This window comes from Callorhinchus milii, unplaced genomic scaffold, assembly GCF_018977255.1.
Source record: "Callorhinchus milii isolate IMCB2004 unplaced genomic scaffold, IMCB_Cmil_1.0 Scaffold16, whole genome shotgun sequence".
NCBI lineage: Eukaryota > Metazoa > Chordata > Chondrichthyes > Chimaeriformes > Callorhinchidae > Callorhinchus > Callorhinchus milii.
This window is the reverse complement of record NW_024704757.1, coordinates 12597606-12614398: the sequence shown is the minus strand read 5'-3', so window position 1 is coordinate 12614398 and position 16793 is coordinate 12597606. Positions and strand designations below refer to the sequence as shown.

At 42.1% G+C, this 16793-nt stretch overlaps 1 protein-coding gene across 1 annotated transcript; it reads left to right on the top strand.

Moving 5' to 3' along the window:
* The first annotated feature begins 4461 nt into the window (after positions 1-4461).
* On the top strand, positions 4462-16492 carry clec19a (C-type lectin domain containing 19A). The gene is made up of 5 exons (XM_007893730.2): positions 4462-4680; positions 8375-8552; positions 10633-10726; positions 12080-12212; positions 14130-16492. Exons 1-5 carry the CDS (start codon positions 4593-4595, stop codon positions 14207-14209), a joined length of 573 nt encoding a protein of 190 aa, XP_007891921.1. The 5' UTR covers positions 4462-4592; the 3' UTR covers positions 14210-16492.
* The last annotated feature ends 301 nt before the right edge of the window (positions 16493-16793 follow it).

The following is a 16793-nucleotide window of genomic DNA, read 5'->3' as shown; positions in this document are numbered from 1 at the left end:
AGTAAATATCATCCTACTTAGTGAACACACCAAGTTCAGCTCGATTGCTTCCTGTTATTAGTGTTATATCTGATTCTAATATGTGCAATACAGATTGCAAAATATATTCCTGCATTACTTTTCCATTTCCACAGTACTGCACTAACCCACTCCGCCAAATTACTGTGGGTTAATTGATAATTGTAAGTAACTACTGAGCGAATGAAGCAATAGTGAATCTCCATCCGATTCCATCAGGCCTTGTGTGAAACCTTAGAGTTCAGTGAGCAAGGGCAAGGCCTGGGAGGAGATCTTACCCTTGAACAGGCAGATAGGTAACAAATCCCTGCTAAAGTGGTAACCAAACTGTGAAATGTTTGCACTCAAACTTTGCAAAGTAAATCTGTGGTGATATAATGTTTAGTCTGTCTGGACATTGAGGCAAACAATCCCAAGTAGCCTCCAACTTGGAAGGAATGTTCCTAATACGTTTCTGAACAGGCATGGAGATCAAGAACATTTCCGACGAAGAGATGTAAAAGTAATTGGGTGAAAGTAGCTTTGAGGGCATGTTTCTTTAGGCCTCTGTATAAAGGCTAGCATTTAGCCAAATGATAGTCTTCTGGGGAGCTTTCTTGTGAAGCTTGGCTGAGACAAGTTGGAAGAGAAGATGGAACGCCACCAGGAATGCATACCTTCGCTGCGTGTGAGGATTTAGACTTGATTGGAATTCAATTGCAGTGCCAGCTGTGGCCAAATAGCCCGTCAACACTCATAATTAAGGCTCACACATGAGTAATACAGTACCCACTTGGTGGAGGCACCTGGAAAAACCCTAGTCACTGTGGAATTAAACCAAAAAGAATGTGAAAGGAATCAAATAACCACAGGAGAAGAAAAGAGAGGATAAAATGAGACAACGGACAAAAATACTAGTTGATCATAGAATCACAGAATTATCCAGCACAGAAGGAGGCCAATAGGCCCATCGTATCTGTGCCGGGTATGAAAGATATGTAGAGCCCAAGTTACCCTGTGCTGCCTCTGGGTGAACTGGAATCACATGATAGCTCATAGATAACAACTGAAAGGAGATAAGAGAATTGGCTTACCACCCCATTGCTTGCCCCCACTCCACCCCCCCACAAAAAACCTCACTCTTCAAAGCAAATTGTTTATAGGCAAATTGGTTCAAGTAACAACTGTGTTTGGAAGGATAAGACCAAATGGGCTGAAGGATCTTCTTCTTTCACACCTCTCACGTGATCTCTCGTGACCAGATGGATAGTCAAACCTTGTAGGGTGTGACTTGTCTCCTTAAATCTGGCTCTTCCTGACCAAATGCTGTTCTGGAAATAGGATCAGGCTGTGGGTGGACTGAAGACAGCAGCAGCTGTAAGTCTATTGTGGAGCAAGTCCAGTTCAATTGCTGACATCCTGGATAATTCATTAAAGTGACTCAGAGAGGCAGAGCATGCGTGTGCGTGTGAGTGAGTGAGTGAGTGAGTGAGCGAGCGAGTGAGTGAGAGAGAATGTGAAAGTGTGCCAGTGGATGTGAGTGATATTGCGCATTTCAGTGGACAATAAATATTATGACTGGTTATATTTATGCTTTAAAAGGGACACCGTCCTCACACGCACACCCACACACACACACACGTGCGCGCACACACACACGTGCGCGCACACACACACACACACACATGCGCGCACACACACACACACGTCTTTGGCAAACATTGCATTCACAATCAAGGCAATGACAAATAGTTTGAGGAAATATAATTCTGTGACATCAATCACGACGAGAGACGAACGATTGCGTGATGCTGGAATTATTTTTATTTTAGTCTATGGCTGGTTAGTTACCCAGCGCTCTGGGATGTCCTCCCGACGTGAAGGACGCTATACAAGTGTAATGTGTTGACCTTACCTGGGTTCCTATGATTCTCCCCATCCTGCTCTGTTTCACGCCCGCGAGTCAACCCCACTTAGAGGGTAGGGTGACTCAAGCTTGACAAACAGCTGTGCAGTTTTTAACACACTCTGGGGGTTCTCTGACAACCTGCCACTAATAAGTTCCGGGATGAGGTAAGCAGCGCGCATCCCTCCGGTAGGAGAGTGCGCACACCATTCCACACAAAGGGAAATTTGCATGCCTTTCTGGAACTCCCCAGGCTGGTCTGTGCACACATAAGCGTGGCGATGTGTCAGACATGTGTTGGACATCTGGCTGACCAACAAAAACGATCAAAGTAATCTAGGCTGCGGTCCCTTCCCAAGCAAAAAAGGAAAGGTTGAAAGGAAAGGACACATTTCGTGAAGACAATTCGCCCCTTTTCAAAATCCTCCTTTACGCTTCCTTTCATTCTGCACCGGTACATTGACTTGCTATTTTCCTTGGTTCTACCTTTTTACTGTCTCCTTTATTATCATTTTGACTCATTGATTGCTTTCGCTTAGCAATGGTTCTGCTCTGTATTTTACCGAGTTCCTTTCGTCGAGTTGCATGTGGCCATCGTTGTTTTGTTGACTGTCACCTTGCCAGCTGCATTTAAGGCAAGCCTTCTCCTGAGAAGCCCTTACCTACCACCTTGCGCAGTTAAATAATCTTTTTTTTAAATCTAAAAGCTTCGAAAAAGACATAAAAGCAAATTATTTAAGGGTTATAGGTTTCTCCGATTTCCCCCCCCCCCCCCCTCCCTTTCCCCCTATGATCTTTCTCTTGCACTCCTCTATTTGCTGTGGTGTGACTGTGCATCTGTGACAAACTGGCGTTGTGGTTGACTGCACTCGACTCTTGACATCTATATGTCATGAAGTGTCTCCTGCAGTCAAACGGGCCTCGCAGATCAAGAAACCCTGCTGTTGAACTGCTTTGTTCCTCGGGACTGCAATCAAACAAAACGATTTGTGCAAAGACTCTGCTGTAACTAACGGGACATTCCGATACCCACTTGGCAGAACAGTGTGTAAAAAAACACACACTGAATGTAAAGCATATCGAACCGGGGTGCTATCTCTACCCGCCCCCACCCTCTGCTTGATGCAGGAATTATAATGAAGTGAGTCCTGTTCCCTGAGTAGGTGCTGGGGGCAGGATGCAGAATCTTGACATTCAAACTCAAAGTGATGGCTTTAAAAATGCTAAATGTGGTATCTTCACAGAGTACGGTGCGGTCTGCCTTAGCTTCGTGCCATCGATTAGTCCAAACTGTCACTCGGTGGGTTAAGAACTCCTTACATGTGCGACACATCCCAGACAATCAAACGTGCCCTCTGAGAGTTCAGCGCAAAGATTTGAGAGCCGGAGATAAGCTGGAAAGTCAATCAGGCTAATGAGTTTTTCTGGTGTCTGTCACTGTAAGGAGCTCACTGGGTCGTGCTCTGGGGAGTTAGGTTACGTGTTGTCTGTGGCAGTGGTGTTCAGTGGTAGACTGGTTCAGGAACGTCATGTAAAATGTCGGACACTCATTCATGGGGATGCCAATTTGCGGTGGGGGCAGAAAAAAGCGTGAAACAACCGTGCGTTTAAAAACTTTGTCGGGTTTAACTGGAACTTCTGAACTGGGCTGCACAAGATGCTAAGCATTCAAGGAGCCATTTAGGGTAGGGTAACCATACGTGCTTGATTTCCAGGGACAGTCCCCAGATGAGGTATTGTGTCCCTGATCAAATTTGCCTTGTCCAAACCCCAAATACAATCGTGCTGCCATATGAAGTCTCACGATGGTTTTTTTAATTTGTTTTACTTATATGTGTACTACTACTACTAAGAATAATTTTTAAAATCCTTGCATTTGATATAGCGCCTCATCGCGTGGTTGAGATGTCTCAAAGCGAACCTGAGTCAAAACCTTTCAGTTACATAATGTGAAAGATCATCTTGGATCATCCAAAGTGGTTTACGGTTCAAATTGATTGTGCAACAAAGGTATAATATTAGGTAGCATGCTTGCAGTAAATAATAATAATAATAAACCTTGCATTTGATATAGCGCTTTTCACTTCGGGAGGACGTCCCAAAGCGCTTCACAGAACACACTGTAAAGTGAATTGACTGTATATTTGTGCGCGAACGCGGCAGCCAATTGCGCACAGCAATGTCCCACAAACAGTCGTAGATTGAAAATGACCAATTTATTATTGTTTTTTGTTTTTGGAGGGATTATTATTAGGCTCTGTGTGGAGTAAGGAAACTTGCCCAAGGTTTCGCCCTCTGCCTAGAATTGAACTCAGGTCTCTCGCTTGCAAAGCGAGTGCTCTAACCACTGAGCTACAGGACTCCGACAGTAGACCAACAATCACATGTTTTGTAGCTGTACGGAATCCAAACCCTCCCCTACTCCCACCCACCCACCCCCACAAGCCAACTCCTAACCAGCAGAAAGAAAGTCCTTCAATCTAACTTGTCCTTTTTGAGCTTGGTGTAACTTTCTGAGATTCTGAATCCAGCCCCCTTGGGCCGATTTCCATAAAGGGGAGTGTGTGTGTAGTCAGAGGGTGGAAATCAAGCACCAGGGATCACTGAGTTAAGACCCGAACCGATTGAGAGAGCTTACTTATACTCTGGGTCTGATCAGCGAGTGGGCAACGATCCAATTGCCATCACAATGGTCAGATGGAACTTGTGTGCAATACTGTTTGTAACCGCGGTGTTAGGAGAAGCTGCTCCCCCAACGCATATCCAGATCAGCCAAGGTAAGTAAGAACCTTCATTAAACACTGGGGAAAGAGAAAAGAAGGGAAGGAGGGAGGTGGAGGTTGACTGCCCGGGAATGAATAATCAGTGGTCCCGGAATAATTACTGAACACAACATTGGGAGAAAATTGGGCGCAAAAAAACACACGTTGTTAACCATCACCATCGCAGACTTTTGGTTTAAAAGAAAGTTACTCGGAAGTGTTTTTGGAGGCTGCACATTCTATCTCTCTGGCTCTTTCGAAACAGAATTGATTTTATTTCAGCTCATCAAACAGGATAGAGAGCAAGTGGCAAGTCCCTTCAATCCAGTTTGTGGACTTGGTTTGCTGTTTAGTGTTATTTGTCTGAGTTTTTTTAATTTTGATACTGTTCTGAAGTTCTGTGAAAAAAAAGTAAAGCAAACAGTCCTTGAAAAACAGCCTAAACAATTGCCCTATCTGTAGGGTGACCATAAAGTCGTGATCCCATTACCTTGTTTAATAAGTCTAAAGAAATGATTTTTTTTAGATAATAGGGTAGTTATCACGACTTTTTGTGGTCGCATATTCGTTAAATGATCTGTTCTACATGGGAGCCAACTGGACAGTTTAAACACTGAGTGAGGCTGGATTTGAAACTTTGTTGGCTAAACTTTTGTCAGTTTCACTTTTGCTCCGCTGTTTTCCTACTGATTTCAATTCCAAGAGAAAGACTCTGCATTTTGGATCAGGAACACTAGTCAAATCTAACTTGCCAATGCCACTCTTTCGGACTTCGATTGCATCATTTTAATCCTCTTAAATTCACAAGTATCATCAAGCTAACCACACATATTAATCTTCTGATCATCGTGTGAAATTGTTACCTAGCTGGACTAAATGTAATAAACACAGTGTGTGACAGGAGTCTGGTCAGCACATGGAGGCGTAATATATTTTATTATTATTTAAATTTTATTAGTTAAAGATGCAGTTCAACTTCCATTGGTTTGACTGTGACTAATAGCTGGGGCAGAGAGAGAGAGATTATTAAACACTGTACCTGTAAGACTTGCATTTAATATGTCGCATCTCAAGAGCTTCACAGGATATTTTGTAAAGTGTAGTGACTGTGCATTTTACAGGCGGACGTGGCAGCCAGGCTAATGACTGAGCCAGGCTGACACCTCATTAAAACCTTTCAGAGGCACAACACAGACAGTCTCCAAACTGTCAGTGAAATGAATGCCTGTTCGGGGACAAGGGTTGAGTGATACGGACATTTTAAATATTTCTTAAAGAAATCAATTAAAGCGCTTGAATTGGTGCTGAGACATCTACAGGTTGTCTCTGCTTCCGATGTTGACTGAAGATGGAGGTGATTAAGGGTGGTCTGAGTAGATGGTAAGAATGAGATAATAATCCTTGCGTTTGATATAGCGCCTTCTCACATCTTCGAGACGCCTCAAAGCGCTTCGCAGAACATACTGTAGAGTGAACTGACTTATATTTTGTGGGCGAAACGCCGCAGCCGATTGCACACGGCAGTGTCCCACAAACAGTCGTGAAGTGAAGTGACCAATTTATTATTATTATTTTTTTGGAAAGAATTATTACCCATGGAAAAGTGATCCACCAATCGACTAACAATCAGGTTCCTATTTACTCCTAGGTAAACAGAGGCGTGTGGAGTAAGGAAACTTGCCCAGCGTTTCGCCCTGCTGGGAATCGAACGCTTGTGAGGCGAATTCTCTAGTAGCTGCCATTGTACTGGATGTGGGAAGATGGAGATAATAATAATAATAATAATCCTTGCATTTGATAGAGTGCCTTATCACGTTTTCGAGATGTGTCAAAGTGCTTCACAGAATATACTATCATTTCAGGTGATTGGATCATTTCAGGAGTGGGGGTGAACCATATAAACCAGTTAAGGTGTTTAAACACAATGTAGTTGACACCAAGGCAAATTAGCTGAATCAGAGAATTAAACTGATAAATAATAATCCTTGCATTGCATATAGTGCTTTTCACGTCTTCGAGACGTCTCAAAGCGCTTCACAGAATATACTGTAAAGTGCATTGAATGTATATTTGTGGGCGAAACGTGGCAGCCAATTGCACACAAACAGTCGTGGATTGAAGTGACCAACTTATTACTGTTAAAATAGACTAAAAAAAAACTGTGAATAAAGAACTATAAATGAAAAAACAAGTTATTTTCACTTTAACCGTCTCACTTCCCAATAAACTTTTCATTGTTAGTATTTCAACAATAACTTTCCGCTATATTCAGTTTGAAGTGTTTATTTGCTTGTGCTTGCCAACATCCAACCCCAACTGGTTGCATCTCGCTTTCAGCTATATACTATACTGACGTCTGGATCTTTTACTGATCCCCAGAGCACAATACTAAGAAATCATTTGCAGTCGAACAAGGAATACCGTATTACTTAATAGTGCAGATTCTGGCTGTGTGCTTTCTCCAGATGTTCTTGGTTGAAAGTAAAACAGAAGTGTACATAAAGCAATATATAATGTACCTAGCTGCACATTATGGTGAGCAGAAGCCTGCACAGAGCAAACCCATACCACGTCATAGGCGATGCATTTTAGCTGTGTATATTTTAGCACACTCTAACAACTCCTCTGAATTCTCTACTCCAAATCATTGAAATGATAGCCTCTCAGACTGTCTCACTGTAAAGTAAATTGACTGTATATTTTCTGTGCGAAATGCGGCAGCCAATTGCAGTAATTGGCATTCATGTGATGAGCTTTATCTTTTTTTAAAAAAACACACTTATCTGAAAAACGAGCAGATTAACTTATTGTTACATACCAGGCCAAAGCACATGGACAAATAAGGTAAGCTTCAGTGACCACCACTTGAGATAAACTTAGTTTGTGGACAATCGCCCCAGCGGGAAGACTTGGGTCCTAACATTGGCTCTCAGCAACCAGCTGTAGTTTTAGCTTTCTACCCATCGCAGGAAAATTATTACACCTTCGACAGCATCTGTCGACACCTCTCGGTGTCCGACCTTGTCTTTGTAAAGCGCTAAAAAAGCAAGTTGTTCTATTATGAATTTGCGTCCGTCACAGGCTTGTGAGTTCACCGATACCATTTGGTGCTGCTTGAGACATTCCAAACTAATTCGAACAGATAATCACTTGAAGAGTGTCAATGCAAAATAGCATGGGGTGGGGGAGGTGGTGTGAAAAGCACGAGTACATAATAGATAGCTCCAGCAGGAGAGCTAACAAGACAATAGGGCCTCTCCGACTAAAAATTCTGCTGCCATTAAATGTTGTGTATGAATGAGGGAATAGCTAAGGATTTACATGATTTAAATAGTGTTTAGCTTCACCCTTGAGGTTTAAATGTTAGTTGAACTCCTGTGTAACTCCCTACTCAGTAATTGTTGTTCTGCATGAGCAACATCATACATTTGGATTTGACATCAGTGGTCGAACACCGGAGCTATGTCAATATTTTTAGTATTTTTTATAATTCCCCATGAGCAATTGTATTTTAATGGGCTCCATCATGCAGGTAACATTTCAATTACAAATTAACGGAGTCGCAGTGGCAAGCATCAATCACCTTGCGTGCCTTACTGTTTTGTTCTGCTATGCTTCGGTTACCCAGTCAAGTAAAGAGTGGGAGACTGATGATTAAAGTGTCCTTTAAATTGCCAATCATGCTTTCCGTTGATTATTTATGTTGCAGAACTGCCTCTTCGACTAACTGGGACCTTCTCCGCGTACTCCTGTCCGCTCTTCTGGACAGAATTCAACGGATACTGTTTCCGTTTCTTCCCCGAGAACAAAACGTGGGCTGAAGCTGACCTGTACTGCGCTGAGTTTTCGAATGGTCTCAGATCAGCAAAATTAGCATCTATTCATAGGTAATGTGCACATCTTTAATTCCCAGCTCCCCTGAAATCCAGGGTTCTTTCCAAACCCACCCGCTCTCCCCGGAACAACAGCCATCTCTGTTCACTCAAAACACAAACCCAGATCCCAGATGGCAGAAATCCGGCCTCACAGTTCACCGCCAGCTGTGGCTTGAGCATCTCCTCACCCAATGCCTCTCCCTATGACAGGCCAAAACTGACCTTTACTCCAAAGTCATCTTGGAGGCAAACAATAATCCAAAGACGCTGTTTTCCACCGTCCATCACCTCCTCCGTGCAGATCCTCAAGCCCTCTCTGGTTTTCGCCCTGACTGCCCACAGCACAGAGACAGCTCTGTCAAAGTCACAAACGATATCCTCTCCATCTGTGACCAGGGCTCCCTCTGCCTCCTCGTCCTCCTGGATCTCTCTGCCATGTTCGACACAGTCTTCCTCCTCCGCCACATTGCCCGCCTCCGACCTTACCTTACACCAAATGCAACCGAAATCCCCTGCATGAATTTGTCACCTCCCGCCTGGATTACTCCAATGCACTCCTCGCCGGTCTCCCCAGCTCCACTGTTCAAAAAATCAAAAAATCTGCCGCCCACTACTGACCCGGACCAAACTCCATACCCACATCTCACCAGTTCTGCCCAGGATCCACTGGCTCCCCATCACCCAACGGATCGACTTCAGGATCCTCTCCCTCGTGTTCAAATCCCTTCACTCTCTGGCACCTCCCTCCCTCCCTCCCTCTCCGACCTCCTCACTCCCCAATCCACCACCCGGCGTCTCCGCTCGACTGACACCGGCCTCCTGCTCGTCTCTCGCACCCTCCATCCCACCATCGGAGGTCGCGCTTTCAGCCACTACGCCCCGAAACTCTGTGACACTCCCCCTTCATCCCTCCCACTTGGCCCGTTTGTCCCCCTTTTCTCGCTTGAAAATCTTCCTTGCATTTGATATAATGCCTCATCACGTCCTCAAGACGTGTCAAAGCTCTTCACGCAATATACTGTAAAGTGAATTGACTGTATATTTGTTGGTGAAACGCGGCAGCCAATTGCGCACAGCAGCGTCCCACAGACAGTCGTGGATTTAGTGACCAATGTATTATTATTTATTTTTTAAGGAATGTTACACCCAGAAAAACAATCCACCAATCGACTAACAACCGGGTTCGTACTTACTGCCAGGTAGTGTGGAGTAAGGAAACTTGCCCAATGTTTCGCCCTGCCAGGAATCGAACCCAGGTCTCTCGCTTGCGAGGCGCGTGCTCTAACCACTGAGCTATTGGACTCCGTACTATATGGAAACCACAAAATCCACATACTTATACATACATCCTTCCAGGGAGAGAGTTCGCATTCCATTCCAATAAATATCTCTGAAATTTCCACGGGTAGAAAGGATGCATGGAACTCTGTTTGGTTTGGATAGCACGGTGGTGGGTGTCCGCATGCGTCAGACACCCGGCTGAACCCCACCCCCCCCACCCACCAAAAAAAAATGGCCAGCAGCACAATTATTCTTCATTCATTCTCCGTGTTAAACAATTTTGACCTGTGAATCTTAACTTGGTCAATAAATAAATCGTAGTAAAAATCTGACTCATGGAAACATTTGATATTTCACTATGAATCATCATTTCCATTGACAGAAAATCTCATCCCCTCTCTAGGATCACACTGTGTTGTCCTTATTTTTGTCATTTTATAATGCCTTGTTACACCTAACATGAGAATTCGTAGCAGCCTGTGGCACTACAAGCTAATACTACTTTGTATGCTATTTGCTCAAACGACTGCTGTTTGCTATATAATTTGCCGACCATTTATAATGCTTTCTCTCCACCCGACCTTTGAGTACTGAGCCGTTATTTCTATCTCATGATTTTGTTTTATTTTCTCCCTCCAGTCCTGTTTTTGTGAAATTACGTTTGATGCAAAGTTTTACACTCTGTCCTCGCTGTCGTTCCCAGAAAAATAAATTATGTCGAATCGAGTTTGAGGAGAGCGGTTTTCTAAGGTTATCGCATTGTGTGCAAACAAGCATTCTAAATTCATATTTCTGTGTTGCTGTTTACCAGCTGGGAAGAAAATGTGTTTGTTTATGACTTGGTTAACAGTCGAGTTCCTGGAATCCCCACGGATATTTGGATAGGACTTCACGATAGGAGAGTGGTGAGTCCATATTACTTACGGTTAATAAGTCATTTTTATTGCCTTGATATTTCAGTGAACTTAAATTTGGTGAGTTCGGCTAATTGGCTAGCCCGGGAAAACTAATAATCGTCAAAACAGTCATCCGATGTGCTTTCCCTATTAAAATGCTTTTTTCCTCCTCTCTCTCAGAAGAATGAAAGATCCATATATTTTTTTTTTAAAAAAATCTCCGTTATTTAGTACCTGTCGTGAATGATTTGTGCCGAAAGGGCGTAACAGATTGGAGCGATTAAAAAAAAAAAAACGATGCGGATTAAACGCAAGTGAAAACGCTTTTTGAAAGGTGTGCCGCTCAATTAAGATGACATTACGTGGAACTCACGATGCCTCCAGTATTCTCTGTGTTTTGATCTGTGTCGAAATTCTCTGCTGTATAGTTTTTTTTTTAACATTCAGATAGCTCAAGCAGCGAGCACTACACCAGGGGCACACAGCAAGGTCCTCTTGGACACATTGGCTGATGAAGCCAGCTGACTGCACAGTAATCCGAGGCATCGTTGAACAGTCAGTCTGGCTCATACATTAAACTTAGATGTCAACATGTTCTGAACCCTGTGAGCCCAAATCCTGTTGGGTGGGGGCTGTCCTGGCTGGACAAATACAAGGTCCCTTACCAGCACTTTGCATCGCGTTAATTTACAGTACTTTTTTTAAAAAAAAGGGGCCTTGTGAAAATGTTGTTTTATGAGTAAGAATAAACATCCATATGTCCCGCAGAGGATAAAATAAACAAAACGTGCCTTTTCAGTTGGCAAGCTTTTGCTCAGTTTGATAATCCGTTATGCACGCTTTCTATCACTGCCAGACAATCGAACCTTACAAACGTGAACTTTCGATATTGTTTCTTTCCTTCTTTGCCCCACTATCGGCTCTTGTTTTTAGATGGTCTCTCTGTGGCTGTATAGAATAGCTTTACTCTGCGTTTCCTCAACCCTATAATAATAATAATAATCCTTGCATTTGATGTAGCGCCTCATCACGTCTTTGAGACGTCACAAAGCGTTTCACAGAATGTACCATAAAGTGAATTGACTGTACATTTTGTGGGCAAAATGCAGGGCAGCCAATTGCGCACAGCAGTGTCCCACGAACAGCCGTGGATCGAGTGACCAAAGTGTAACACCTAACCAGGTGTGCGCTGTTCTCAGGTGTTGATACATGTTGTGACTTTAATTGTTTTTTGAAATTGCAATGTACAACAGGACAGACTGTGAGTTAAGATTAATTTGAACATTTCATACATCGGCTGCAGTGTTTAGCCCCAGAGATACCTTTTTTTTTAATCGTCAACCTATGAATCATTCTCGGCAGGAAGGGAGTTTTGAATGGACAGATGGGACAACATACAGCTACAGTTACTGGGACGGAAACCAACCTGATGATGGCATCCAGTTAATACCGGAGGAAGAGGATTGTGTGCAGATATGGTTTCGACAAAACAGTGGTATGAGATCTCGTTTACTTAGAATGCGTCTGCAACAGCCTCAACTCAAACCCAGTCCAAATTCCTCTCGTCACTTAAGTGATGTAACATTGACAATGTTGAATCAAAGACTAGAATTTTACATGTCTGTTGAATGCTTAGACGTGAATAAATAATCCTTGTATACTTAATAATAATAATAATCCTTGCATTTGATATAGCGCCCCAACACATCGTTGAGACATCTCAAAGTGCTTCACGGGATATACTGTAAAGTGGAATGGCTGTGTATTTTGTGGGTGAAACGTGGCAGCCAATTGCGCACAGGAACGTCCGTTTAAATTCTATCTTGGATAATTTCCTTCTCGTGATCATTAGTCAACCGTGACTTGGTGGTGTAGCGTTCCACAGGCACATGGTGTGCGTCATAAAGAGCCAGCATGATGGGAAAGCCGTGAAGATGGAATGAAATACAATACAAATTACAATACAAATTACATTTGTGTAGCGCCTTTCACGTGTAAGAATTCTAAGTCCTTGACTGTCGCATTGATTCGCTGTGTATCTTCATTAAGCATGTACGTTCAGCCAAAGACAAGGCCACTGCTTCCTCTAATCATCCACTGAAACAGTCCCAGATACGCTTGTATTTCAGTTGTATTTGCAGCAGTAATTTGCACTGAAATTAGCCTTGTGGAACTCGAATGCCCATCTGTAGGGAATCTGCAGAGAATGGAAGAATCCAAGTCACCTGCTGCACACCACACAGTTAATAAATAGGAACATTGTCAGGCTGTTCTCCTGCAAAGCATAAATTGGTGTAAACTTGCAAATTATAGTAGCAACATCCACAAAACACTGCAAACCTCTGAGGATCTGAGTGCATTGCATCCAGCCACAGCAGAAACCTAATGTCCCACCTGAATGTCTGGTGAATAATAATTGGCTGAACTATAACGGATTTCATGCCTGTGAATAAAATAACAGATGGATGAGCAGCAGGGGAGCCACAGACTCAGCTGCCAATCAGTACGTGTTTTTTGGCGGCATTAATAAAACTTGCCAGGCTCCAGATCACGGTGGAATTGGGTAACCATAGTAGCCCAGCAATTCAGTTCATGGATGCCAGCCGGAAACGTGTGTAATCTTTGCCCACTTTATTAATTGGACCGTTAATAAAATACACAAGGAGTGTTGAAGCAAACACTTTCCCCACAAGACAAAGGTATTCAGCAATGCCGTATACAGTGTGAATTTTTTCTGCCAGTGACTGCCTTGTGTTATGAGTTGGAAAGTTGGAAGGATTGCTAACCTTTACTATTACCTGATGTCTAGAAGAAAGAATGGTTCACTTTCGGGCCACTGTTCTACTCTCCCCCCACCATCCCCAACCCTCCAACCCAAGCCCCTCCCAGCTCACGCTCCCACTACATCTTTATAAGCCACTTCATAATCATTGCTTTATATAAGTGCAATTGCTGTTGTGCTTGTATGACATTGAAACAGTTGCATTCAAACCTTTTTTGATACCCTTCTTATTTATAATCACTAAGTACTGTTACCTCTGAGGTCGGGAGCTAACAACAATGACTTTCATTTATATAGCGCCCTTAAATAGCTTCTCAGAGCGCTGAACAATGGCGTAGCTTGACACTGAGGGGAGATGACCGTAAGCACGGTCGAAGAGGCAAGTCTTCGGATGTGATCTGAAATCGGGAAGGCACTGTTAGTGAAGAGGGCAATGCACTGCGTCCGATCCAGGCTAAGTGTAATGTGTAAATGGTATCATGCTGACACTGGTGCAAAACTAGTAACATTTTCCATTCAGCAGTTGTCGAGTATAAAATGTACTTTTTCCCCCTGACTGTTTTTGATGTTCAAAAAATTACAATTGGATGGCAAAATAACTCGCGGAAATTTCTCCTTTTCTATTCCCAGCTCTCAGGTCCTGGAATGACAACCGTTGCAGCCGCGAATTTCCATTTGTTTGTAAAATTCCGTCCTTAGAGAACAACTAGCCAGCATACGCATCATGGACTGATGTTTCCAATTCGCTTTGAAGGTTGTTTCCCTGGAATTAACAGCATTGACTCAAACGGCATCCTAGCCAACTGGTGAAACCAATTTTAGTAGCTCGGGTTGAAGTACTGTATTGCACCAACACAGCATCAATATGTTGGCACTGGACAAAAAAATACAGGTCTTTCTTCTGATTTCATTACTTTCAGGTTTCAATTAATCACAGCCCTTTCTGATGGACAGTGTGACTTCACGGTGAATGTCAAAGCAGAGAAATGCAATATTCTCCGAATGACTTTCAATCTCAATGTACGTACGCTAGTGATTTTTGATTGATTGGTTCAATTTGGTTTCCAACAACGTAAATTGGAGGTTTGACGTGCCTTGTGCTGGATGTCTCAGCCGCACCCACACCAATAATGTGTATTTGTTAAAGATGCACATAGTTTTTCAAAAGATCTATGTAAATGAGTACCTGCGCCTCATAAATCATCGCGATGCAAAATTGCAGTTGAAATAACAGTTCAGTAATATTGTCAGTTTCCAATACAGTCAATTTACAATCCGAATGTTGTTATATTTCGAAGAACCATACTATGCCATCAGAGACGCTTTTATGCAAATCTTGGGTCTGTTTAATTTGTCCAATACATTTTACTTTCAATCTTTCAGATGCATTAGAAATAAATGTTTTAGTTGTTGAAAATGTCAGATAGTTTGGCCCTAAATTTTGCCAGCAACCACTGCCACTGGCTAGTGAACCTGAACATGATAGAGGGGAGTTGTATTCATAACTGATAATCGTCCAATGTAAAATATAGTAATAAGCCGGTAGTTTGTGATTCCAGGTATTAGCAAGTTATAGACTAGCTGGAAAATACTGAGAGATGATTACAATAAATTAAAACGTTGACAATGACTCATTCTGGCCAGTTCTATGCGAGTGAGTTCAAGAGGCATTACAGTTGAAGACCAATTTCCGAATTGACTCTCTTCCAGTGAAAATCAAGCGAGGACATGTGGTTTCCCACCAGTGACCTCTTCCCTCCAGAGTCTCTCTCTGTGAATGGTAGATTCCACTCCCATTGATAAAATATTCAAAAAATAATTTTTCATGAGGGGGGAAAAAAAGGCTATGGGTATTTTCTATTCAAACAGTTTTGCGTTGAGCTGTCTTTTTTCAGCAGTTGCAAAGCATAAGTAACAGAGGCCAAAGAAATCACCGCTGAGTGTATTTTCCTTTACACTGTTCATGGTAACAGAGAAATTAATTTTCTGTTCAACATCTGAGTGCTAAAAGCTCTTTGAGGCTATCAAAATACTGTGAAGCATTTTTTCCCCTGTATTACGTAATGTCTGTGAAGATTTCCTTTTCATTTTTAATGGTTGCGTTGAATAGTTGGTTAGACTTATTTTATGTAGAACTGAAAAGCAGTAAACCAGGTGCATTGTGTCATTGTAAGGAACAATGTACAGGACAGTGATGTATAAGGAGAGAATCTGTACCACTGATGAAGGCAGATTTCAATCGGGTTTTTTTCTGTATCGCTCTTTTTTTATTGAAAAAAAATAGTTTCACCGTATCCAAGAAAGGAAAAGCAAATAAGGAAACTTACTGAGTACTTTTAAACGCTGCCAATTTTCTGCATAGCAGAATTAAAAATGATGGTGGCAGAGAATAAGCCGACAAAACATGCAAAGGCTTTTGTCAGGTGATTATTGTCAAAATCAGTGAACCCTTTTGCTAACACTTTCAAGTTCTTAACAGGCTTTTGATCCTGAAATCATTTCTGATCTGCTTGCACACGGATTGAAAAGCTATGAATTCTTAAGGAAGTTCAGATACTTTTTATTTACCGCCAACAGTGCTCCCTAACTCGAGAACTGGAATGAAAATGAGTCCAACTGATTTCATAAAATGCTAAATTCTCTTCAGTTAAAATTAATGTCATTGCATTTTTTTTGTTAGTGCCGTGCCATAAACACTGGGATTGAGTATGGAAACTGTCAGTGATTTTAGGCATAATGTTACTGTAACAGCAAACTTATTTATTTCTTATGTTAGATTGGCGAACAGTTACAGGTATATATAGCATTTTCTATTTCCCTTTTATTATGAATGTATTTTAAGGACAAATAGTCGTGCGAAAAATTAGCTGTAACTTTCTTAGACCGTATTTTACAGAAAATATGAGATGTGCATATAGTTTATTGTTAAACTGACTTGTAAAGGTCTTTAATTTCTGTACAGTTTAATATAAAATAAAAAAAATAATCTTTCAGTCGTGTATCAATTTATTCATAACAAACAGAGCTTTTTTGGGGAGGGGGGAGATTTTCTTTGCCTGAAATTGTTCTAAATAAAGGTTATTTGCGTAACTTAATTATTACCTGAATGTGTTAGAGACATAATGATAATCCTTGCATTTGGTGTAGTGCCTTATCACTTGTTGAGTCGTCTTAAAGCGCTTAGAGAATTTGCTGTGTATTTTGTGGGCAAAGATATAATAATAATAATAATAATCCTTGCATTTGATATAGCGCTATTCACGTCGGGAGGACGTCCCAAAGCGCTTCACAGGA

Coding starts and splice junctions, on each gene's coding strand:
- clec19a (XM_007893730.2), top strand. CDS start 4,593: ATGGTCAGATGGAACTTGTGTGCAATACTGTTTGTAACCGCGGTGTTA. Junction 4,681..8,374: donor GCATATCCAGATCAGCCAAG/GTAAGTAAGAAC, acceptor TTTATGTTGCAG/AACTGCCTCTTCGACTAACT. Junction 12,213..14,129: donor ATGGTTTCGACAAAACAGTG/GTATGAGATCTC, acceptor TTCTATTCCCAG/CTCTCAGGTCCTGGAATGAC.